This window comes from Vespa mandarinia, chromosome 5 (genome assembly GCF_050613455.1).
Source record: "Vespa mandarinia isolate Hongniang chromosome 5, ASM5061345v1, whole genome shotgun sequence".
Lineage (NCBI taxonomy): Eukaryota > Metazoa > Arthropoda > Insecta > Hymenoptera > Vespidae > Vespa > Vespa mandarinia.
This window is the reverse complement of record NC_140814.1, coordinates 5,423,698-5,451,094: the sequence shown is the minus strand read 5'-3', so window position 1 is coordinate 5,451,094 and position 27,397 is coordinate 5,423,698. Positions and strand designations below refer to the sequence as shown.

The window sequence follows — 27,397 nt, the reverse complement described above, 5'->3', positions numbered from 1 at the left end:
TTGCGGCAACTGAAGTCGGTACACTGAAAACGTAATGGGCTCTCCTGAAAGGTAAGATTATCGAGAGATGTTGGTTACTAGTTTTGTACGATACCACTGTACCACCACTCTAATCGATTGAAGTCAAAAGCAATCGTCATTTAATCGAGCTAATATTATTCATGTTCTTTTTTCTTCTTGTTCTTTTCTATTCCTTCTTTATACTTTCTCTTTTTTTTTTATACTTTATTTTATTTTATTTTTATTTTTATTTTATTTTTTTTTTCTTTTTTTTTTTTTTCTTTTTTTTTTTTCTTCCCTCATTTCTCTTTCTTCTTCTATACAAAAATAACAGTCCACCTGCGATACATACGTCATATACGTTTTATCCGTTACGCGATATTCAACCGCGAACCATACGTCGTTTAGCAGTCCCGATATTATTGCACTATTATTTTTCGATCGGGGAATATATCGTTGTATTTGTTAAGCGATACGATCGTTTCGTGCAAGCATTTCGTTTGTATCATTTTACCTTCCAATCGTAGCACGAGGAAACTCTAGTAACACCGCCCATACGATTGGATCTATTTATCTCAAAAAAAAAAAAAAAAAAAAAAAAAAAAAAGTAGCACGGGTCAAAGAACGTTTCCATGTGTCTAACATATAAATGGCGGGTGAGATTTAAAGTTACCCTCCCATCGTAATTTCTTTTTTAATAGGGAGACAGATCATGTGCAATTGAATTATTAGCTTTCGATATATTCTCTTATCATTTATGTTTGGTGAAATTTTATTATTAAGAAGCAATTGAATTAGATTTTGCAACGAGACCGCGTTATATCATTATCACGATGACGATAACATAAGAACGAATTGTTTCTCAGTGCTTTGAATAAATGTTATATTATTTAATTAATTTTTAATGACTCGTACGACAGGTAACACGAGAAAAGTGATATCGAATGATAGTACTTGAAGAAACGTCGAGTCTAATCGAGTTTATGAATCGTCCAAGGCAAACGTGCATGACTCGTGATAGAAACAACCGTGAAATCGTGTCGCTTCCTTGACACGATCATTAATAACAAGCAGCGCATCGCGCAATGCCGCGAATTATGGTATAACAATTGCCGAAGGTATAGCGATTAACAAAAAAAAAAAAAAAAAAAAAAAAAAAAGGAAAGAAAAAAGAAAGAAACAGAAAAAGAGGAAAAAAAAGAAATAGGAATATAATTAATCGATGCGAAACATCAATTCGTTCTATCAAACGTGAGAAAGCGTTTAGAGTTTACCATGTTTAATCCTAAACTGATTTTTCGCAAATCAATTTATTCAACTCGATACTTTTTTTTTTGCAATCGAGATTTTACTTTTATTAAGAAATATATTTTTAATAATCTTTGATAGTTCGTTTAGATTTTACGATTAAAATGTTATACCAGCTTACTTTTACTTTACTCACTGTCACAATCATCATGATAGCTCTTATTAATTGTAATATTTCATTCAAGGAAAGAACAATTATAATTGTATTATTTACAATTCTATAGTCAATTATAAGCTCCATTATACGTATGGTGTAAATTATAATTTTTTTTTTTTTTTTTGCATGTCGAATGGAAGGATAAATTTTTAAATCTAATTCATATATATCATCATATATATATATATATATATATATATTTTTTTTTTTCTTTTATCATGATACAATTACCTACGTTGAGACGTATTTAATAATACCGTGATTTTCATGTGACCTTCAGCGAAAGAAAACAAAAAGGGAAAAAAAAGGAAATAAAAAAAAAAGAAAAAAAAAGAACAATCAGAAGAAAAAAATTCACGAAAGTCCGTCAATAATTGATGCAAATTAAAATAATTATTGGATTATAATATGTTAAATAAATTTCAAGTCACTTCGTGCTTCGAATAAATTAGTAGTCAATCACTTTACATTCAATTAACGAAACGACAACCTCCACGTTATTCAACGTGTTAACATTACGAACATCGAATACCAACGTGTATTATCTCCCTTCTTTACGATAAGCGACAAATAAATATAAAAGATTGAAAGTTGTGTGTGTGTGTGCGCGCGCCCGTTTTTTTCTTTTTTTTTGGAATCAACAAGATTTATTTTATCTGCCAAAGCTCGAATATTTCTCAATCGCTCGATTACAAGTGTAATTTACAAGCCATAAGCGACCGACGTACCGGCGGTGTACCGATCATTAACATCGTGCGAAAACACTATCGAGATATGCGATCGATATTCTCGAAATGTAAAAGATGAAATCGAGATAGAGAAAGATATATACAAAGAGAGAGAGAGAGAGAGAGAGAGAGAGAGAGAGAGAGAGAGAGAGAGAGAAAGAAGAGAGAAGGGGAGAGAGAAAGAAATTATGAGTCGTCATAAGAGATCCTCAAAGGAAAGAAAAAAAAAAAAAAAGGAAAAATGACGGATATGTCTCCGTTCATTTGGTGCCATTAAATTTGTTTGTTCACAAACCTCCGTAAACACTTAGACACTTTCTTCCGCCTCTCTCCATTCCAGCCCCCCGCTCTCCCTCTTCGCTCTTACCTCACCTTATCACGTCTCTTCGAATTCGATAACGTAAATATCCTAGTACTATAAATATCGTACATACATATGGTAAATATAAAAGCTCGAGACAAAGGTAATAGTAAAAGAAATATATTATTCGCACGAGATCAGGGAGACACACAAGGAAGAAGGAGAAGGAGGTGGAAGGGGCGGGGATAAAGTGTAGTAGTGAGAGGATATATATATATCCTCTTTATATATATATATATATCTTTATATATATATATATATATATATATATATATATATAAAGCCAAGAGCAAGAACGATTCGTGACTTTGATAACCCCTGCATGATTAATGAATCATTGTCGTGGAGAGGGATTGCATATGATTATATAGGAGGAAAGGAAAAGGAAAAAAGAAGAAAGAGAAGAAGAAAAAAAAAAACAAAAAAGAAAAGTAATGCGATTCACGATGCAACTGTATTTGCTTCTTACCTTTCGTTAATGTTATACCGCATAAACGCGTAATCATTATTTCTTTTTTTCTCTCTTTCTCTTTTTTTTCTATATGTCTCTCTCTCTCTTTTTCTCTCTCTCTCTCTCTCTCTCTCTCTCTCTCTCTCGTCAGCATCGTCATCGAAACGAAGCATGTACGATTTATAAATAAAACTATCGATGAAACGATCGAATTGAATTGAGTCAAGTGAGTGAGTGAACCAGTGTGTATGTGTACGTATATGTGTGTGTATGTGTGTGAGAGAAAGAGAGCAAGAAAGGCTACTCTATATGCTTCTGTCAACGATATTGCAAATATTCGACCGCACCCACGCTTTAACTGGACAATTTATTATTATCTACACCCACAAGAGGTTGATCTTGAAACGCGTTAACGGAGGATCCGGAAACGCTCGTTGGTGTTTTTGTTTGGTGTCCTGATTGTCAGCGTAAAGGAATCTCGTAGCAAGGTCTCTCCTGAATAATTAATGAAAGATCTCATATATTTATACGGGATCGAGAGACGTTAGTTATCGTTTAATGTTCTTCCGGGTCGATGCTCGGATAGGATTTATCGAATATACATAATATATCTATGTATGATACATAATATATATATACGTATGTATGTACGTATATATATGGATATATGTATGATCTCTCACAATCAACGAAAAACAACGAAGGAGTTTGTAATCAATCCTATTCATCGATCAAAATAAGACATCCGACGTTAATGATAGAGAAAGAAAAGTTGATGTGATGATCGATTTATAGAGATAAATGATTTATCGGACGTTTCTTTTCATTCTCTTTTTATTATCTTTTTTTTATCTCCCTTTTTCTCTCTTATTATATATATATATATATATATATATATATATATATATATATATATACACACGTATATGTGCACGCATATACGCACATACACGTGTGCACTTTTTCTATTATTTTTTTCTTCCTTTCTTTCTTTCTTTCTTTCTTTCTTTCTGTCTTTCTTTTTTTTTTTCCTTCTTTTCTCGCACAAAGAAACGGGATTGTCACACGCAATGAATGGTGTCGCACGGTTCTTTGACACTGCACTTTCGTGGGTGTGAACACACAAGCATGACGGACGTATAAATTAACGGTTCTCTTTTCTTCTACGTTCAGAAATATATAACACGCACAAACGTGATTCTCCTTCCTTTTGAAATCTTTACAATAATCGTGCGTGTCCCTTTGAATCGTGTGATATTTTTCTTTTCTTTTCTTTACGTCGAGATAAGAAGAAGAAAAAAGAAAAAGAAAAAGAAAAACTGATGATGAAACAAAGAGAGAGAGAGAGAGAGAGAGGGAGAGGGAGAGAGAGAGGGAAAAAAAAGGTAAAGATCCTAGATTAGAATTAGAAATGTAATGGATAATTCGTAAAAGAAAAAGTGAATGAATATCATTTGGGCGTGGCTTATAATAGAGACGTATGCCCGATAAATTCGACAAGTAAATACCGTTCGCACTTTCACACGGATCGCCCGTCCGTGTTTACCATCGGTGCAATCGCAACATCGTTACACAAGCAAAACAATCAGAAGCATACTTTTGCTTTGTACATACATAACATGTTAGTAGTACCTATGTACGTGTCTCGCAATAATCGCGTGAGCTCCAATTCTCGTTGATTTAGCATGCTATTTCTTTTTACTTTTTTTTTTACATTCATTTTTTTCCTCTCATTTATCCACATTATTATTATTATTATTATTATTATTATTATTATTATTATTATTATTATTATTATTATTATTTTCTTTTTTATGAATATATATCCACTATGTATGTTCATAAGAGTAGATGATGGAAATTTAAATTAAGGACAGATATACGTCTTTATAGGATCCCATGAAATGCGTTTGATCTTTTTGATCATAAAGAAGTAATATCGTGATACATGGATCATAAACGCGACTAGGCTCATAATCGATATCTATAGCGAATTGACGAATAAACTGTATTAAAAGACGAAGTAAAGAGTTAAACATATATTTATCTTTCTCTCTCTCTCTCTCTCTCTCTCTCTCTCTCTCTTTGTCTTTGTCTTTTTCTTTTATTATTTCTCTTTCTTCCTCTTAAGGAAATACTAGGCGCATGAAATTACACCTTCACGCTTTCCGCAAATTAAAGAGCATTAGACATTAAGGAGACGCACTTCATCTCGGTCCGATAGAAATAAGAACTACCGCAGGTGCCTCGTAGATGGTCTCACTAGTTGCAAAACCATTTCGAAAGGCACACTAAAGGTTTCACATCACAAAGAAACTATTGCGATCGTTTCGTACGAATTAAATTTGCGAAAGTGATGTAGAAAATATCTTAATAAAATGTTATCGATCGTAGTTATCCGAATAACTTGAATTATTTCGCTTATATTTAAGGAAGATATGACGATAAGATTGAAAATTACTCAATATGAATTCAAGTGAAATACTAAAGTTTATTGTTACGATCGGTACGTCTTATCGCGTTAAAGAAATCGTACATTCATTCAATATTCATGAATAAGTGGATTTTCTTGGTGAATCAAGAAATGGAATCAGAAAAAAAATTGGCCGAATGAAAAATTCTAACGAATATATATATATATATATTATATTATATAACGTTTCGATCAATGATTTTTACGATAGCATTGAAATTGTATTCGAGAGAATTTTTACGTAAATTGTTACGTGAATATTTTCGAGTAACAACGAACGACGATAACAATGATTCGAAAAGAAACAAACAGAAATGAAAAATTTCATGTTAATTCGCGTTCATTCTTTGAAGATAGTACATTTTAATTTTCCTTTTTTTTTTTTTTTTTTTTTTCGTTTTTTTCATTATAGCGTAACGAAACGTTTAATGAGCATTTACAGCTACTTCATCGTTACAATGATACAATTGCAAGGTATACCTTTTAATGCGTGGAATCCGAATACCATACGCGAATTAAATGCTTGTACTGCTAATGGCCTTAACGATCGTAATAAAAGATCTACGTAAAGACATTTGTACCTTTCGCACTGAAAGAAATGGCAAATTGATATCCCTCGATGCTGCTCAACGTTAAGATTGCTTTTCACGTTATCGTTCGATACATTATTCAAGAGAACAATGATTGTTTTCCGACTTAGGTATTTTATTGTTATATGACGTGAGTTATCGTTCTAGGGAAAATTCAATATATATATATATATAGGGAGAGAGAGAGAGAGAAAGAGAGAGAGAGAGAGAGAGAGATACCTATGTCCATTAATGTAAAATAAAACGCAAGTTATTAAGGAAACTCGGTTACGTCGTCCTTCATAATTGATCGCATGAGAATACAATCGAGAATCGACGATGATCCTTCTATGATCTTACGTAGTAAACGCGTTTAGGAATTGGTCTCGCGATAGGAATGGGCATGAAACGGATAACGAGCTTATTATACTCGTTCATGTTTTAAAAGATAAATTGTAACTTTCTATAACGTTTAAAACTCTTCGTAAGAGAATTGTCCTGTTTTCTCTCTCTCTCTCTCTCTCCCTCTCTCTCTCCCTTTCTTATTTTTTCCTTTTTTTTTATTTTTTTTTTTTCTACGTTAATTAAGACCAGGGTCAAGCACTTTGACAGTCACACGAACGCATCTCTTGCGAAAGTACTGTTGCTCGTTCATAATTAAGAAAAAAAAGAAAAGAAAAAAAAAAGAAGAAGAAGAAGAAGGAAAGATAGAAGAAAAAAAAAATTGTATGAACGACCGAGAGTTAGGAATGGGAAGAACGATAGCGCGAGGATCACAAGGATTTCGTCATTTCCCGTGATACCGCTAATTATTATTAAGGATGTTTGCACCATCTGAGATTAATGCGCCGTGCATCGAACATTGCTCTCTTCGTATTTATGCTTGAAGCTATAAACGAAAAGAAGGTAAGAAACGAGAGAGAGAGAGAGAGAGAGAGAAGGGGTGGGGGGAGAGAGAGAGAAAAGAAAAGGATAGAGAAAGAACGAAGATATTGCGACGCAATATTAGATGAGATTAGATCAAACTTTTCAAATCGATTATTATTACTTAATTAACGAAATAACGAAATAATTATTAAACTCTATAATTATCGTTCTTCATTTTTTCCTTTTCTTTTTTCCTTTCTTTCGTTATTTATTTCTTTTTTTTTTTTTTTTTATTAATGATTAACTATCTACGATCTTAAACATAGAAAAGATATTTTTACTTTATCTTTTCGAAAGATGTTTCAATGAATGTTGAAAACGATTATCTTAATGTTCCTCGATGAAAAGATATCATTGTGGACATCGTTCACTCGAGGCCAAGCAAATATTGCGATCGTAAAGTTCGTGCTCGATTTACTTTTCATTTGCATGAAAGAGAGAAAAAGAGTTATATATATATATATATATATATATATATATATATATATATATAGAGAGAGAGAGAGAGAGAGAGAGAGGGAGAGAGAAGTTGTATCTATGGATACCAAGGAGATCTCACGATTTCGTAGTAATCTGTTGTAGTTTACTACATGCTCGGAGAAAAATAAAGAATGATCTCATAAAAAACAACGATGGAGTTACTTTCCCGTGAAATCGATTCCCCGTAGATATAGAAATCACGATGATCGTTCTTAAAATATCATATACCATTTATACGTTGCATGATACGTTCAATGATAATATATGAGGAATATATATCTGTCTCGTTATTAAATATGCTGTCCCATCTAATCGATTAGAGACCACATAGAGCTAGTAGTGTTGTGGGTGTGTTAGATCGAACGAGATTGATCTAATACACGATACGATCGTATCGTCATTGCATCAGTAAGATCATCGCATCTCTTTCATCGTGTCTTCTATACGAACACGACCAGTTTCAAATTTACATGTCTTACTAAATATATATATATGTATATATATATATGTATATACGTATAGTCGATTTGTTACTTCTTGATACTGATTCAATGAAGGATCGTTGAATAGTGCGATGAGAATAATTTTAATGACGTATCTAACTTACAAAATATGTAGGATTTTTAATACTTAAAGAAGACCGAATCCATTCTATCTGATTTATATATATAGATAAATCCATGTAATTGAAAGAACCTAAGATTTATTATTGGGTGTTAACGTATGGTTAATTCTCAACTAGAAGGTCAGCTCCTTCCGTAAACTGCGATTAAGATAGCTCGAGGGTGTGTATGTATGTATGTATGTATGTATGTCTGTATGCATGTGTGTGTGTGTGTGTGTGTGTTTGTGAAAGAGAGAGAGAAAGAGAGTGAGAGAAAAGAAGAAACGAATCACATTTTATACGCGGAAGGATCGAAGGATCTTTCGTTTGATATTTAAAAGGACACCAAGTCCACCTTCTCGATAATATTTTACAAAGGATAGACTACTTGAGAGAGTATATCGGACCGGTTTAATCGAGACGACGAAGAAGGCGAAAACGTGGATTATTCTACGTCCGGTTGATAATTAATGATACAATTAAAAAGTTCAAATATATGGTGCGAACGATCGTTCAATTTTCTCGTAAAGGCGATCATCATCGATAATTCTTAAAAAGAGAATCTCTGGATTGGATCTTTCGACGGTATTTATTTTTATCTATATTTATCTCTTTCTCCATCTCTTTTATTTTTCTCTTTTTCCTTCTTTTATGTATTCTTTTTCCCTCTCTCTCTCTCTCTCTCTCTCTCTCTCTCTCTCTCTCTCTCTCTTTTTTTTAGCCTGAAAACGTTGAAATATTCTTGACGTTATTGCACGTCCAGAGCACGAAAGTGACCCATGAAACGTAGAGTAGAGCGCGACTTTTACGAGTTAGAGAGACCACTGGTAACCATAGTAAGTTCCCGTAAGAAACGCGTTAAGCAATGCAAAATGTATTCTCGAGTGAACCGACTCGGGAGGATCGCTGAGGAGGACTCTTGCGAAACGTTACGAACGAATTATGTCCAACGACGAGCGTGGATAATGATCTCGAGCGTAATAATGTTTCATCTCTCTTGGTTAAAGAAGGAGGTGAGGACAGTGATTCGAATGGACTTATCCCAAACCTCCAAACGTCACCATTGGATGTTCGTTCATTCGATATTCATGAGTTTAAAGCATCAATGGAGAAAAACGTCAATTATTTGAAGTGTTAACGAGTGTTAAACTCAAACGTTTGGTCAATCGATTACACGAGCTTGAGTTTGACCGGACGTTTCCGGTCAAGCGAAATTATTTCTTGAACAGGACGCGCCAATTCTATGTCAGCTGAGTCGAAATACGAAACGACACGACTTTTTAAAGTTTGATCGAGGATAAAAAAAAAAAAAAAAAAAAGAAAAATCGAGCGTTTCCTTTCTTTTTCTTTCTTTCTTTCTTTCTTTCTTTCTTTCTTTCTTTCTTTCTTCCTATCTATCTATCTATCTTTCTTTTTTCCATTTCGATCGTTTTCGACGCAGAACTCTCTGTAGAAAAACCGGTCCGTTTTATTTTCTCTTTCTGAATTGTCCAACATTGATCGTAATTCTCGAATGATTTTATAGGACACATCGAGATTCATATTGCCATCGATAAGGCGAATAAGATAAAAGAGTCGATCGAAACGAACTATCGAGTTACTTGCGTCAAACGCGTTATAAATTGTTCTCCTTGTAACGTACTCTGTATTTTTTTTTTTTTTTTTTGTTTTGTTCCTTTTTTCTTTTTTCCCCTGTTTGTCTTTTTCTTTTTTCTTTCCCTTTCTCTCTTTCTCTCTCTCTCTCTCTCTTTCTCTCTCTCTCTCTCTTTCTCTTTATTCAACCGTCGTCGGTTGCTTTTATCATGCATATTTCTAATAAATTGTTGGATATCTTATCGGCGGATCTCTACAATACTCAACGTGAGACACAACGCTACTCTTTTGTAAGAGTACACGATAGTATTTTTTACTTTTAACGACGGACTAATAAATGGTCAATACATTTGGGGAAAAAATGGAAGATCTATAATAGATCGATGACAACTTCATTGTTAGAGACCGATGAAAGGAGAAAGGTGTTTTCTGTTCATAAAACGAAACGATTATAGTTAGTTTTACGTAGCGTTATGATCTTTTATTATACTTTAGTTACGACGAATTTACCGCTCTCATATAAATCGCATCTACAACTCTCAAGGTATCTTGGGAAATTATCGATATAAATCGTTCTTGACATTTCCTATGATATTTTAAAGCAATGGAAGAACTATTGTTTTATGGGGATGGGAGAGAGAGAGGGGGCCCCATCCTTAAGTCTCGAGATAAACGTAGTCCCATTATTATTGAACTAAAACTCTATTGTATAAAGCCATTATAGAAAGTTATTTCAACGTCTTCCGTGAAATCCAAGCGAAATGAAGCTTGTTCTTCGTTGAAAATATAATATATTCCATGAGAATTATTATTTTCAAACGTTCATTCATCTTTACGATAATATGTTTTTTTTGCGCGCGTTTTTTTCTTTTCTTTTTTTTTTTTTTTTTTTTTTATTTTATTCAAAATGCAAATCAATCCTTCTGCTTGCTTTTTCTTCCTTCTTTTTCTGTCTTTTTTTTTTTTTTTTTTTTTTTTTCTTTTTTTTTTTTTTTAAGAGTAAAAATTTTTTTTAAGAATCGTTCAGAAACGTGATTAGAACGAAGAACGTCGGAAATTTCTTAACGACAATGACAATAGATAATGGAGAAGTTGTAATATAATACGCGATGGTGGGCTTCGCGATGCTCGTACCTCTATGGAATCCCCCTTCCAGAAGAAGTGCTTTCCTGCGCGCCGTATAAAACCGGTGAAAGCGCCAGTCGGCCCTCCAGACAACCGCACAGTCCGACAGCGACAGGAGCTCTGCCATGGTGTATTACACGAGGCGTACTTTAGATTAACACAACAATCGTACATAATTTTAATTAAATCGGGAATAAAATCGGTGATTTTTTAAAGGAACGCGAACGAAATAGGAAAAAAGAAAAAAAAAAGAGAAAAAAAAAAGAAAAAAAAAGGAAAAAAAAAGAAAAAAAGAAAAAAGGAAAAGAAAAGAAAAGAGAGAGAGAGAGAGAGAGAGAGAGAGAGAGAGAGAGAGAGAGAAATAGAAATATCTAAAATAAATAAAAATTATAATATCGTAGAAAATATCGTACGTGCTGCTTTCGTGTCATTATTCGTATCCGCGATTTTTTGTGATTAGGCTAGCTTAGGATCAGGTGTTGTCATCATGAAGACTATCCTTTCGAGGACTTTGCTCGTTGCTGTGATCCTTGGGACAGAAGTATTGGGATATCCTCCACAAGAGAGACTTATGCCAGGTAGGCGATCGATAGATCGTAATTTGTAATTTAAAAAGAAACATTTTTGAGATCATTCTTTTCACGTTATTCTTCTTTTTTTTTTCAAATTTTTTTCTTTTTTTTTTTATATGTCCATTTATTACAAAATTATTTCGCTACTTTTAATTATTAATAATTGATTATTGTGAGAAAGAAATTTCAATCTTCTAACGAGTATAATTTATTTTTATTTATCGATCAATAATCACATTAAATGACATTTTATAATATAAATTTTATTATTCATTATTTGCGATTTTGCCCAATCAATGAAAATACGCAGTATCGACGTTTACCATTGTCGATCTTAAGTCATATTTAACTGTCGATGACTTAAAGTTCACGGCTACAACTTACACAACGTGTTCCTATTAGTTCCGAAGTCGAACTATGAGATTTTCTATGAGATTTACGATTTGTCAATTAAAAAAAAATCTATTTACGATAAATCCTCGTCGGTGCATCATCTTTTTATTAATCGCAATGATTTCATATGTGATAATATAAAAGTTACGAAAAAGAAATTTTACTTTTTCTTTATCTCAAATTAATATTTTCTTTCACATGGTATAATTTTAACGAAAGTAGAACGTTTCCTTTTGTAGGATAACTAATCTCAGTTAATCACGGAGAATGTAAGTTACCTTCTCCTTCATGAAACGTGTCAGTATTTAAAACTTCTTTAATTCTCCACCATGTCCCGTAGATAATAATGTTTTAAACTCTCCCTATGATCTTTGCAATCTTGGGAATTGATGAAACTAAGGTGCACTTTCCTTATAGCCACACCTTTCGAATCTTTCATTTCACGTTGGTTAATGAATAATCAGCGAAAGTTCCTTACGTTCTCAAAGATCGAGATTGAAAAACTTAAATGTGTGTGTGTGTGTGTGTGTGTGTGTGTGTGTGTATGAGTGCTGAGTTCCTTTTTCTTTTCTTTCTCCTTTTTTTTTCCCTTCGTCTTAAAATCTTTCTTGCAACATCAATTTATTAACGCAATATTACAGCTAACATTTCTCCGTATACGTACACGACTGATATCGAATCGCGAACGAACGTCGAAAGGAAAGAATTTCTTCTAGGATAGTTTAGAAATAGTATATCATTGATCGTCGGTAATTCACGATAATGAGGAATCCATCTTGGTACAGTATCACTAATTGCATCGATTGCACCGTTAATCGACGAGAAAGATTTAAAAATTTCTTAAGGAGTTACAGAATTGCACTTTTATTATCGATTGATAACTTTAACATTGATAGACTCATCGAAGACATACGTTTGCAAAAGATTTCCTCAATGGATCCTATCTCTTTCTCTCTCTCTCTCTCTTTTTATATATATATATAAATAAAACGTACGCATATATATATATATATATATATATATATATATATATTTTTTTTTACGATATTATTTACGAAATTTATTTACGATATTAATTAATTAATTAATTAAGTTTGTTGATAATATTACAACATTTTAATAAAAGAATATAATAATGAATTGATTATTATATTTCATCTTGTATTATTAGAAATACTTTCACACGTTCACATTTCACTATTTGTATTTGCTATTCAACTCGACCGTACTTTCTCAAAGGAAGATAATGGAACCATCGTGATCGCGGAGAAATGTGAAGGTCTTTCGAGCGCAGCACGTGAACGTGCAAGATGATAGTCGAAGGAAACTCGTGAGTTTGCACATGCATATGCACACGAACAATCTTCCTCCTACAATCGCAAAAGAAATGTCGACCGATGGGATATCTGCGTTAAAGGAGGTGCGAATAATTGACTTGACGACGATGATATGGAGCAATAAAAGAGAAAATCATAATAATAATAATAATAATAATAATAATAATAATAATAATAATAATAATAATAATAATAATAATAATAGTTTAATTTCTTTGACGAGAGAGAGCACTGGAATCACGTGTGGCATGAGAATACACGTGCTTTTGCACGTGCCACCTTTAAGGTCGCGATATGCGCGAAGGATCGGAGAGAGCTACAAACGAGAGAGAGAGAGAGAGAGAGAGAGAGAGAGAGAGAGAGAGAGAGAGAGAGAGAGAGAGAGAGAGAGAGAGAGAGAGAGAGAGAGAGAGAGAGAGAGAGAGAGAGAGAGAGAGAGAGAGAGAGAGAGAGAGAGAGAGAGAGAGAGAGAGAGATAGATAGATAGAGAGAGAGAGAGAGAGAGAAATAGATAGTACGTTGTTAAACCTTTTCCTCGAACGGATTAATACCATCGAAGGAAACGTCACGTGCTTGTGGACTCGGCCGACCGTCTGAAATCACGCGACTATCGTCTTGTCAATTATCGACGAAGCTCGTCTTCTTTAGTTGCTATATATCCGTGATGTGGTCCATGAAGGCCACGGCAAACTCGTTTATACGGGTAAAATCTTCTTTTTTTTTTTTTTTTTACATAGAAAAAACATATATTGTGTTCGTAATTTGTTGTATTATAAAATGTTGATATTCAAATTATTTTTTATATATATATATATATATATATATATATTTACACATAAATCATCGCAGTCCTCGTAAAAATAATTAAGTATTTTTATCTTGTCAAGTTCATTTATGATTATTATTATAATAATACGTATTATTAGATAGCCAAGATATATATGACATTGACATTGACCGAGCATAGATTGGGTCATAAAAAAATGATACACACTCACACACATACACTCTCTCTCTCTCTCTCTCTCTCTCTCTCTCTCTGTCTCTCTCTCTCATATTCACATATATACGATTGTTGACTCGTCGATCATCACTTTGGAGAAAGCGTGTTAGAAGTGACACATAGGAATAATAGCAAAGGTTTATATTATAGCGATATCTGTTTTCCACGTTATAACGTAGAAAAGATTGTCGTACTTACATTGCACCAACTATACTTCCCGTCATTGACACTGATTCTTTTCCTTGTCCTCGCACGTGATCTCTAATTAACTGGTTTTACACGGCGACTTAGATGATTATGGGGGCGTGAAGTTCAGTTTTACGACATTCGTCCATAATACATATCCATTTATTTCATAATTTTATCGATGTCGATTTGATGCTGATCGGATTTTTTTATATATATATATATAATACGAAATATCAGAAATTTATCTTTATCCATTAACGATGGAGAATTCAATCGGAATAGCTAAAGTTTAAATTAATTATACGATAATGCAATTTTCACGAAAGATTCCGATTAAAAATGTCGATTCATATTTTCTCGTCGTTCATAACGAGACCCGTAAATCCATACAGAATAAATATTAGAAGGATCATATATTAATTCGATATTTATTAGCCGGTTTCAGTACTTACCGATCGTACGATAAAATTTCCGTGGTTTTTCGTGCCCACCTTGTTTTATTATACGTCGATACAGGAATTCACGGAAATTCTCGTTAATTAATCTGGCTCATTGTTTTTACGGTAAAACGAAATCCAACGATATAGAGAAACGAGATCGAGTTCGATCTTCCTGCATTGATTTTCATGGCAACACGTTGTTTTCCTATGCTGTGAGTAAAAAAAGAAAAAGAAAAAAAAAATGAAAAGAAATGATAAATATTATCTCTAATGCGATCGTCGTGGGAATCATGTTGATTTAAACGTCAACATTCGAGCGACAGTTCGAACTTCCAAAGTGTTATTAGAGTCCACAGGGCGTATGGTTAATCGCAGGAAAGCGCGACATTATAAGAGCAGAGAATAACCCCTAGAGATTCGAATCCAGCTTAGAGTCGAGCAATTAACAATCGTCGGGTCTTTAAATCGTATCACGTTTTGTACACTGATATATCTTGTAATTTCGAGATTCGATAGAGATTAAGAGAGATAGATAAATAGATGGATAAATAGATGGATAGATAGAGAAAGAGAGAGAGAAAGAGAAATAAAGAAAGAAAGAGGATGGGGGTGAAACGACACACGTCCAGTAACAAACTTTTTCGATTCTTTTCATAAATAGAAACATTCTTTACTACCAATTATGAACCATACATTAGCCAGTATCTCTCCATATATCGCCAAAGGCAACACTCTTTCTTTCCTCAGAGACTCTTTTTTTTTATAAAGAAAAAAAAAAAAAAAAAAAAAAAAAAGAAAAGAAAAGGAAAAAAAAAACAAAAAGAAAGAAAGAAAGAAAAGAGAAAACACACAAGGCGTATTATATCCTGTCAACGTAACAATAATACCTATAGCAATATTTTAAAAATCTACGCTCGTATTTTCTCGTTAAAAAGAAAAATGCTTCCCCAAGTTGAAAGCTGTGTTACACACATACATATATATATATATATATATATATATATACCCACGCATATTATTGCGAACGTTAGGTTAATCCTCGTATATCCGTAATATCACGAGAATGGAATACCTATTAAGTTGAAATTCGCGAATAAGAAATGGCGATTCGAGTGGAACATTTTTAAGTATAATTAAATGAACGTTTAGCAATGGACTCTCTACTAATGATTTTCGTTTTGGTAATATTACGGATTGTTAGGATATAACTGATATATTGCATGATCTATCATGCATCCACACGTAATCCACGTGTTTGTGTTCTACCCTCGGGAGTCTAATAGAAATCCAATGGACGTATGTAGGACATCGAGCTATCTTTTCTCTCTCTTTCTCTTTCTTTCTTTTTTTTCTTTCTTTTTTTCTTTCTTTTTTTTTTCTTTTTTTTTTTTTTTTTTTCTTTCACGTTTCAACGAACGTGCCTTAGATTTCTAGCGGCTTCTGACTTTCGATCAACGTCGATCTCCGACAGTTTTCCTACTGTCCGGTAGTTCTCGATCGCGCTTTCGGGCGAAAACTGAACGACAAGCCACGAGGTGAGAACGCTCGTGAATGTTTGTAAATGATCCGATATATACCATACGTATATAGATATTTGTCGTCGTATTGGTGAGCTCGATTCGCGCCATAAAATCGTGTTCTCCCTCGTGCACCATTATACAGAATTCACGTGCTCGAGAGCGTGGCGGCCGGTGCACCGTTCTATGCACGTGACGTACGGTGCAACGTGGTCACGTGCTCACGCAAGGCACACCGGCCTTTACTGCTGGTGTATTATAGCTCGAAAGGGAAGGCGATAGCGTCGCGACGGGTTAACCGCGGAACGCTAAGTGTTTCCTTCCTTTTCCGACTAGCCGCAAAAGATTTCTTACCTTTTTCTTTTTTTGCTTTTTTTTTCTACCTTTTTTTTTTTTTCTTTTTTTTAATTTTTCTTCTTTTTTTTCTTTTTACATAGGTAGTTAGGTAGCTAGGTAGATAAGTAGATAGATTGGTAGTTAAGTAGCTTGGTAGATGGATAGATAGATAGGTATTTGTAAATCTTCATGCTATGAAGCATGACCATGATTAATGCAATATAGATATATTTGTCTATACGGCAATATTTATTATATATTCTTATAAGGTATATAGAATTATATGACAAATATAGTAGCGCCAAATGGGATTAATGATTAATTGCAAAATTAAGCATTGAGATTACGCACAAATGTATGTTTTCTTTTTCTTTCTTTTTTCTTTTTTTGCCAGAGTTGTCAAGAAAATTCAAACGAGATTCTTTTCTTCATACACTTCTTTCTTCATTCTCTCTCTCTCTCTCTCTCTCTCTCTCTCTCTTCCCTTCTCATATATTACTTGTATATGATATTTGAATATAAGAAAAACAAGTTAAAGATATTAGGAAGTGTATGTACGTGGTTCAAAGTGTCGGCCAAGTACATTATAAGATACAAACCGAGCAAGTCCGTTTTCTAGGTCGGCCTTTACACCGCGCCTAATAAGTAATTACTTTTATTGAGCGCTTAGAGAAAAGCCGACGTTGGGCCGTTCAACGAACGGAATGCGGTCTTATTCCCTGTCGATCGTCTAAAAGCAGTAAGAGTTCGAGCACTATTTCCGAGTTGATCTTTCTTTCGTTTGCGCTCTCTCTGTCTCTCTCTCTCTCTCTCTCTCTCTCTCTCTTTTTCTCTTTCTCTTTCTCTCTGTCGAAACGACAATTGATTTATTTCACTAAGAGAAAAAGAAAAAAAAAGAAAGGTGATATAGAAAGAAAGAGAAAGATAGATGGACAAAAAAACAGACAGACAGACAGACAGACAGACAGACAGATGAAAAGAGAAAAATAATAAATATGTCATTTTTAATTCTCTCGGGATATATAAACTGGTCTAATTTTAATTATATACCTATATTCGTTAGCATTATGTTACGTCGATTTCAACGACGAGTTTTCTAAAACAGTTTAACCATTTTCGCCGATGAGAACGCATTAGTCGCTTCGTGAGACATGATATGAGAAAGAAAGGAAAAAAAAAGAGTGAACGAGAGAGAGAGAGAGAGAGAGATGGGGGGAAGGGGAAGAGTAAGTGAAAGAAAAAAAAAAAAAAAGAAACGTCGTTCACCTCGCGCGATCAGAGTGAAATTGAGAGATTACGTGGGATCATTCCTTGTTCGTCTTCTTCATATAAGACAACACGCGTTCACCGATGAACGAACTTCCCGATACACATAAACTTTTCTCCCCTTACATTACTAACTCTTTCTTGTCTCTTAATCGATCAGGTTAGACGTTGATCCGATTATATGAGCGGAAATTACTGAAATATGTGTTAAACTGATACGATCGAAACGCTCTCCTTTTAAATCATTTTCGAACGTAAATAGAGAGAGAGAGAGAGAGAGCGGGGGGAGGGGGGAGGGGTGAATGTATCGTGAGTTTTCGTAATATTTAAGTTCGATGTTCCAGTCATCCTTGAATGCAAGGATACTATCATGTTCAACCTGAACAAAGAGGTGAAGACGACAATGAGTAAGCTGTTGAGCATTCGAAAAATTCGCACCCACGGTCTTTCTCTTTCTCTCTCTCTCTCTCTCTCTCTCTCTCTCTCTCTCTCTCTCACTTTCGACACGACAAAAGGATTTTCTTTCTTTTTTTCTTTCTCTCTCTCTCTCTCTCTCTCTCTCTCTCTCTCTCTCTCTCTCTCTTTCTTTCTCTATCTTTCTCCTGGACATCTTGTAAGACGGCATTCCATTGTGAATGGATAAAGAACGCGAATGGTGATAATTTACCAAATTTATAATCTGATGATCGTGGGCGAGCATTCAACAGCTTCGATGAATCGAGTTACGAAAATAACAAACTTTAAGAGGAAATTTTAAGATACGAAATCAATGATAAAATTGGTAAAAAGTGTAAATGTTTTTTTTTTTTTTTTTTTTTTATGTTCGTTCATTCGATTTAAATCGGATAAATTGTGCTAGGTGACTTATCGTTCGACCCGTAATTTCTTTTACGTTAGAATGTTAAAATGAAATGATTTTACGAGGCAAGTAATTATATTGGTCTTTAATGAAAATTAACGAGCGACTATAAACGTCTAAATGTTTCTTTTTGTTTTTTCTTTTTTTTTTTTTATCTTTTTTTTTGAGGGGTAGGGGAAGATTATGACGTCGGATACGCGAGGAATACATTTTACGATAGAAACGATTTTTTTCTGTTTTTTCTTTTTTTTTTCTCTCTTTTTTTTTCTCTCTTTTTTTTTTTTTATACGCAACGCACCATTCGTCTAATTCGTCGATTAGATATATTTAATTACTAGCGTTTAGATTTTAATTAATCTATGAATTGAAAAGGTCTATTAGGAAAAATTGTAATTATCATGAATACGATTAAATTTTAATCCTTGGATTTTCCACGGTCGCTTTCAGTATTTTAATATCAATTATGTTTTAAGGAGAATCATTGTTCTCAACAATTCATCGCGTTTGCCTAATGAATATTAATTAATTTCAGATAAAAATTGCGCCCTGGTTACGCGTTCCTCTATAAAATCAACCGCAAATAAATCGTCGATTGATCGTAACCAAGCCTTTCCCATAAAATAAGTTCGATTTCAATAACGAACGTTCAAGCGGGAATATTTTTATCGACTTTGAAAGCTAATAAGAGTGACAAATCGTGCTTCGTTTCACGACAGTTACGATCGTTATTCGTAGTCGATTCTCCGACTCGTTTAATTAGTATTACTACTTGATATAGTCAGGTATAGTCAGGTTATAGTCTGGTATAGTCAGGTTTCTTTGACGACTGTTTCCAACTATTGAGATTAATTGTTATCATCGAAAGGCATAAACGACAATCACTTTGTGATAGATTTCTTTTTCTTTTCTTTCGTTGTTTTTCGTAAAGAACGAATTATTTTCTAGGTCAACAACGAACATCGGCAAACGTATGTACGTAAGTACGTAAGTTACGTACGTAAGTAAGTAATACCATTTAAGTGTTGGAAAATCGTTTCTTATTTCTCAATTAACTCGTAACGGATATAAGGAAAGAGAAAAAGAGAAAAGAAGAATGTTCGAAGCGATCGAGCGGCGGTGGTATAACATTGCTTTTTGTTCGTTCTAAAGGCGTCGCGCATTTCGATGGTGAGAGGAAAAGGAAAATATGTGAGAGGCGAGAGTGTCCCACGTGAAAGACATGAAAAATGATTTAACAATATGAAGAAACTCGGTCATAGTTTTTGGATTAAAAGAAAGAAAAGAAAAAGAAAAAGAAACATGAAGGACCCTCTCTCTCTCTCTCTCTCTCTTTCTCTTTCTTTATTTATATCGATTAACTTATAGATCTTACGACAAGAGAAAGAATTATTTTTACGTTTTAACGTTTTGTGTTCACGAAACCGTAAAAATATTTCTCCGTATACATACCTCCGTGTACTCCTCGACTCTACCGAAGACTTTCTGACGAATCTAAACGAATAGTTTCTCCCAATAAAGTCAAAGTTGTTTTGATCGTATAGTTTCCTTTCTTTCTCTCTCTCTTTGTTTAGTTTTTTTTTTTTTTTTTTTTTTTTTTGGGATAACAAGACAAGGTCATGCACATCGTAAATTTACAAATCTTTTCAGGTATGAGAGTTTAATGGATGATCGTTTTTGAGGAAGGGAATAAACAGCGATAGTTTTTATTTACATAAAGGTAATTTTGTGTGTATGTCGCGTTGTATGAAATGCGATCGTTTATATACAACATGTGTACGTAAATATATATGTAAGTATATTATGTATGTTAGTAAGACATTTTATTGCGATCATAGTTCGAAATACGTCTTAAATCATTTGAAGGTTCTTAGAAAGTAAAAGACCTATAGATATCGCCAATTTATAGTGTCATTTTCTCTCTCTCTCTCTCTCTCTCTCTCTCTCTCTCTCTCTCTCTCTCTCTCTTTCTCTTTCGTTTTTATAGAAACATCGATACGTTTGCAGAATTTCATGAATTAAGGGACGATGTTACTTTTTTATGTATAAAAACAAACGTATCGTTAAAATATTCTCGTAGCGTATCAATAAATTATTTTAATTTAGATTTCGCTGTAATTCGTTCGTATATTTCGCGTGTAAAAAAAAAAAAAAGAAAATTCTTTATGTAAATAGAAAATCGATGATTCACAAGTAGTATCACGTACGTTCATTCACTCGTAGTAATTGAAAGAATCTCGTTATAGCGATCCCTCGCAATTGTTATTTCCACCGCCTATGTTGGTAAATACGATGATATAAATTATCTTTTTAAAAGAGCAATATCCTGACACGATGACACGAATGTTTCATGTGAACATAACGTTCTTCAGATCGGTAACATCCACGAGAAAATCTATAACGTTGAAAATTTATTAGAGGAATTCTTGACAGTGCCGCCTATAACCTTTCGACTTGAGAGCATAGTATTTATTAGTAAATGAAGCGTAAACGATTAAACGTATTTACGTACGTGTGTGCGCACCGCTAATAGATACATGTGTATGATATCGAATCAGAACGATCGTAAATTTTACTTACGTACTTACATGTATATACATATACATATATATATATATACACATGTGTATAAATATATATGTATATATAAGATATCAACTTTGTAATCAAAAAATTATAAGGATATTCCACGTGCATATTCCATCAAAGTTATAGAGTTTGTTCGTAATTTAGGGGGAAAAAAAAGAAGAAATAAAAAAAATAGGAAAAAGGAAAAGATTCATCAGATTCGAAGAAACATTTTAATATTTACATTTTTTTTTCTCTTTCCCTTATTACGTCCAATCCACCCTCGAAGTTATGCTCGTGTATTACGACACATCCTATATATATATATATATATATATATATATATATATATATATATATATATTTTTCTTTTTTTTCTTCTCGCGGTGTACAATAAAGCGCCGATAAGAAAAAAAAAAGCGTCCGTTGTTTCAGAAGGAAAAACTAAAATCGTTCTTTCGCAAGCACACAGTTAAAGCGGCGTCGCGCTCACGGCTCCATCGTATTTTTACCCTTCCTTAGCTTATTTATTACATACACGGAGAACGTTCCACGCGCGTTTGCCACCGTGGGCACGCTTTTATTCGCTCTCGTGGTATTGATCGATCGTAAATTCGAACACAAGGTGCTTCGAATGCGTTCGACCGTACCAGATTTGTACGCTTTTCTAAAAGTTCATTCTTCCCCACCCCCACCACCCCCCTCTCCGCCCCCTCTCTCATTTCTTTCATCGATTTTATCTTTCGATCGATAGAACGCAAACTTTTCATTATTTTCTTCGTTATTATCGCTATGAATTGGCACTTTCTTAAACCATGATACGTGTTTTCCAACTTAACGATTACATGTATAATTACTTTGGCTCGTTGCTACGAGCGTTTTGTTCTTTTTTTTTTTTTTTTATCTTTCTTTCCTTTTTCTTTTTGTTTTTTTTCTTTTTTTGTTTTTTTTTTTTTTTGTTTTTTTTTCTTGTTTTTTGATTTCTTTTCTCCTTTTTTGTACGTGTCATTATTATAAAAGTATCACAAAACGCGGGAAATATCGTAGGAGGAGATATAATAAAATAAACGAAAAAAAAAAAGAAAAAGAAAAATAAAAATAAAAATAAAAATAAAAGAATCGAAGAATAAGTCGCACCGTAGAAATCGCACGAAGATCAGCGGGGAAACTTACGCGACGAGTTGAGCAAGTCCAACAAACATTGCTACACATAGTACTCTCTTGTAATTATACGAAGGATATAGGCTCCGGTTTCAAGTGTGTCTAGAGAGAGCCCGTCGCGCAATAAAGTATCATCGAGGATTTATAACGGCTTGCAAAACGATCAACGCGGATAAGCTTCTTGGAGAGTATCGACGTAAGGAGAAGAGAAAAAAAAATTGAGCTAGAGAGAGAGAGAGAGAGAGAGAGAGAGAGAGAGAAAGAGAGGAGGAAAAAAAAAGAGAAAAGAAATGGATTATAATCTTCTAGCTCGTTAGTTCTACCGAAGTAGACCGTAACGTCGTCTTAATTATGTCGTCAAGTGAACTCATCATTCTTCTGGCTATTAATTAATAAGAATAAAATGGGGACGATTTTAAGACAGTGGTCGTTAACTCGTACAAAAAGACAAAGACGAAGACGAAGACGAAGACGAAGAAGAAAAATATCATTAAAACTCACGTGACATGATTCGTGACCCGCGTAATCCCTTCTCAACATTTAAGCAGCTAATTGGCAGCAATCCCGAGATAACAAAGTCGCGCGATGACTGTTAACGAACGTTAGAACGCAAATCCATGCTCTATACCAAAGAGAAAACAGAGAGAGAGAGAAAGAGAGAGAGAGAGAGAGAGAGAGAGGAATATCGTATGCCTCTTCACCGTTAGTGATCTTCCATGGCATGTGTTAACACGAAGAAAAGGAAAAAAGAAAAAGATAAAGAAAAAGAAAAAGAGAGAGAGAAAAAAAAAATATGGCACAGCACTTCGGGCTGTTGCATCGAATGCCGTAGTTTACTCTCCGTGAGCGTCGTGAACTTTAAACGTTCCCTCGCGAGTTCACCAAGTCCTTGAATCGAATATTTCTTCGAGTTAAACTATTCGTGACTAGTAGAGTTTCGTTCGATGACCGTTTGTAAAAGTCATCGCGATCTAAACACCTTCCACCTTTTCTCTTTCATATTCCTTTTTCATATTTCCTTCTTTCTTCCTTTATTTTGTTCTTTATTGTTAACTATTCACTTTTTTCTATTTTTTTTTTTTTTTTTTTTTTTTTTTTTTTTTTTTTTTTTTTACGAGACCCTTCTACTCTTTCGATCATGAGAAAGAGAGAAAGAAAGAAAGATTCAATAAAGATATATATATATATATATATATATATATATATATATATATACATATATGTATATAAAAGAAGGAACGTCGAGCACGCTTATTCTCGTTCTCAAGCACCTTTAATTGGCTCGTAGGATAATACCACCATCATGATGTGTTTTGCTTAACGATCGGCATTTGTACCCCTTACTCGATTCATCGTTTTTTCCATCCGATTTAAAGATTTGAAAGATTCTCCGATTTTGGGGAGAAAGAAGGAACTTCTCTATCTCTCTCTCTCTCTCTCTCTCTCTCTCTCTCTCTCTCTCTCTCTTTCTCTCTCTCTCTCTCTCTCTTTCTCTCTCTCTCTCTCTCTCTTTCTTTCTTTCTTTCTTCCAAGAAGAGATTTACGTTAAAAGAGATAAACCATACTCGTAGAAGTACTTTAGTAACTGGGTCCTTGAGTCGAACCTATGGAATGTCATGCACGTTGCATTGTTCACAATTCCCTGTCTCCTCGAGGGAATCGTAAAAACTATCTAACTAGATTTATGTACTCACGGTTTAACTCTAGCCCTCCTCGCTTGATCGACTATCGATCGATACGCTCGACGATCCTCGCCGATCGGATAGATCAGAAAGAATCAGTATTGTTCAAGGAAGAATTTTAGTGTTCTTTATCAAAGCCCACGTTGGATAAGACAATGATCTGAACTCTGATCGAGATATCGAAAGTCTTTAATCGATATATACGCTGACACACACACACACACACACACACACACATATATATATATATATATATCTTTTGGTCTTTTATTATGTCTTGCAATCGATCATGTAATAGTGCTATATTGTAAAGGTTCATTTAAAAGGATATATTAAACGAAATATTTGTCTATTTTTAATAACGATAATTGAGATAATTAATATCGAGTTAATATCAAGGTATAACAAATTGATTCGTTACGAGATACATACATATTATTTAAATAATATTTCATCGAATATTTTTCTTGCAATTCTAGATCCTTTTTGATTGATTTGTATATGGTTTAAGGTTCATTCACGCGTGACACCAATAATGTACTAACAATCACGGACGCCGTTAGGCACACACTGTTTACAAGACGGTCTATTAAATAGTAGCAGCCTTTACGTTATTACACTTGTAAATCAAACCTCTCGCACTCTCGTTGCGCTTGATTATATTACAACTCAATATAAATTTAAAAATTCATACGCGTTAATCAATTTACGAATAAATTCTTCGCTTAAAGAGGAGAGTCTGATCTAATGGTAAAGTGACGCGTGACCATTATTCTCGGTTAGAAATTTAATCGCGTTTGTACGAACGAGAATGTAATAGGGATAAAAAGGGAAAAGAAAAATAAACCAGAGTTCTCCACCGTGATCGCGTTGACCTTTTTCTTTTTCTTCCTTTTTTTTTTCCCCCCCTTTCTTTCACTCTATTTTCAAAACTCATAACATTTCTTTCGAAAGTAATTTCGGGTGGGGGGAGGGAGGGGTAGGGGAGGGGACATTGCAATAGTGGCAATCGAACTTTTTCTAACGAATAAAAGTCAACGATAGGTTCGCCTGAACGAGCAAAATACGATGGGATCGATATATACCAGTCTTTTCTATCGATAAAAAAAAAGTCGTGCGTAGTAGTTAGGTTTCGCGAGTTTGTAATCGAAGGCTATCGTAAAACTACGTACTTAGAAATAAATTGTTGTGCCACCTATAGGAGTTACCGAACGCAAACGATTTATCTCGTAAAATCTTAACTCGCTTTCAACGAGTTCTCCATCTTTTGAATTTCGTCGTCGGATAAGAACAGCCTTGATCGCGTTTCACAAATTCTTCAATGGATCGCGGTTTGGTCAGCGATTGAATTTCACCAGGGCTTCTCTCTCTCTCTCTCTCTCTTTTCTCTTGCAAGGCACGTTAACGTTCGGTGGAATGATTCATCATGGTGGTTTTCAAGAACCAAATAATGCTTGATATCGATCCCATCGAATCTGATCGTGGATATCTATCTTTGAATTCTTTATATATATATATATATATATATGAACGATAAAGAAAGCCGAACGTACATAACGCACGCTATGTGTACATTTTTGTACTTACTTATGTTCGAACAAATGCGTCGTATTTTATTCGAGAGAAAAAAAAAAGAACCATAAAAAAAAATCCAAAAAGAACGAAAGAGAGCGACGCAGAAAGAGAGAGAGAGAGGGAGAGAGAGAGAGGGAGGGAGAGAGAGAGAGAGAGAGAGAAAGAAGAAAACACAATGTCCAAGAGAAAAAAAAAGTTACGTCCATGTAACGTCATATCTCTTAAGAGTAAACCGCGTTTTATTTCTCAACGAATGCGACTTCGTGCTTCGCAGGACAAGTTTTTTTTTCCCATTTTTTTTCCCTTCTTTTTTTCTTCTTTCTCTCTCTCTCTCTCTCTCTCTTTCTCTCTTTTCGTTCGCGTTCTAAACTCGGGAGTCAGGGACCATTTCGGTATCGGAACGAAGTTTCAGCAATCGTCGGCACGTCCAACGCTTATAGATGGATAGATACGTTCGTTCGTGCTCGACAAGAGGAAAGAACGCCCACCGGTCGAGCTAAGGTACGAAGGAACGAACGGTAGACCCGGCACCAATCCTTTTTCCAATTGGTAGCAAACGTCCCAGATCGGAGGCACGTGATCGATCGATCACGTGCGACACGTCGGAGGTGCGTGTGCGTAAGCGCGTGCGCTTTTCTCCACGTTCCCGGTGAAGGGTTCGCGACGGAACGTATTCAACGATCGTAAATTACACCAACACCGACGATTTTATCGTATATTAATTTAATTTCATCCCAACATAATTTCTCTATTGATTAAGTGAAATTCAATAAAATTCATTTTCAATTGATATTTTTCTCAAAGAAGGCGATCTCACAACTTTTGCAGATACGACTGAAATATATAAGGAATTTATAAATTATCATTTATGTTATTTACGTGCCATCGATTGGTGGTATGCCACGTGATCGTGAAGGATAGAGAAATAATGATTGGTCAGTACGAAAATGATACCACAATATTAACTTCTTTTTTTCTTTTTCCCTCCCCTTTTTTTTCTCTTCATTCTTTCACTTTGATCTCGAGAGGCCTTGAAAGTTTACGCATTAATGTAATCCTAGGAAGAAAAAAAGGATATCATAATTTTCTCTATGAGTAAGGAATTTATCTTTAATTTCGAACGATCTCTTTCCATACGTAATATCAATTAACGTGTAATTCCGTTAGAGCGGTCACGTACACGTAAAAAGAAAAAGAGAGATAGAGAGAGAGAGAGAGAGAGACGGGGAGAGCTTAATGAGACCCTTCGAATTGAAACAAGAGACCGTGGCGTTTACATCAAAATGGATTTACGTATAAGAACGTAGTCTAACATCGCTCACAACATGTCATAGTTCGGGAATGCGAGTGCACATAACATACATATATCTACGTTCAATCCGAGAAGGGATATCGCTGCTGGACCATAGTACTGTTCCTACTGTTTGCATAAGACTCGTTAGATTAATGATCTTCGCATTGGACGTCTAGGTATGTAGAATTAAACGTAAAATTGCAAGATATTATTAGAGGCCGTAATCGAATAAGGATTGGACGCTCGAGAAATATGAGAAATTTATATTTGTTTTAACTGATTTAAAAAAGAAAAAAAAAAAAAAGAAAAAAGAAAAAAGAAAAAAGAAAAAATATATATATATATGCCATTAATTAATACTTTCAATAAAAGTGATAGTTATATCAAAGTTTATACTTAAAAAAAAAAAAAAAAAAAAAAAAGAGAGAAAAG

The 27,397-nt window shown here is 34.2% G+C and overlaps 1 protein-coding gene across 1 annotated transcript in view; it reads left to right on the top strand.

Annotated features, from left to right (window-relative positions):
• The first annotated feature begins 11,107 nt into the window (after positions 1-11,107).
• Positions 11,108-27,397, top strand: part of LOC118441898 (uncharacterized) — a 55,376-nt gene continuing 39,086 nt past the window's right edge. Inside the window, exon 1 of the mRNA XM_035866907.2 lies at positions 11,108-11,354. Coding sequence (XP_035722800.1) covers positions 11,264-11,354 — 91 coding nt within the window. The 5' untranslated portion in view covers positions 11,108-11,263. The remainder of the gene's footprint in view (positions 11,355-27,397) is intronic.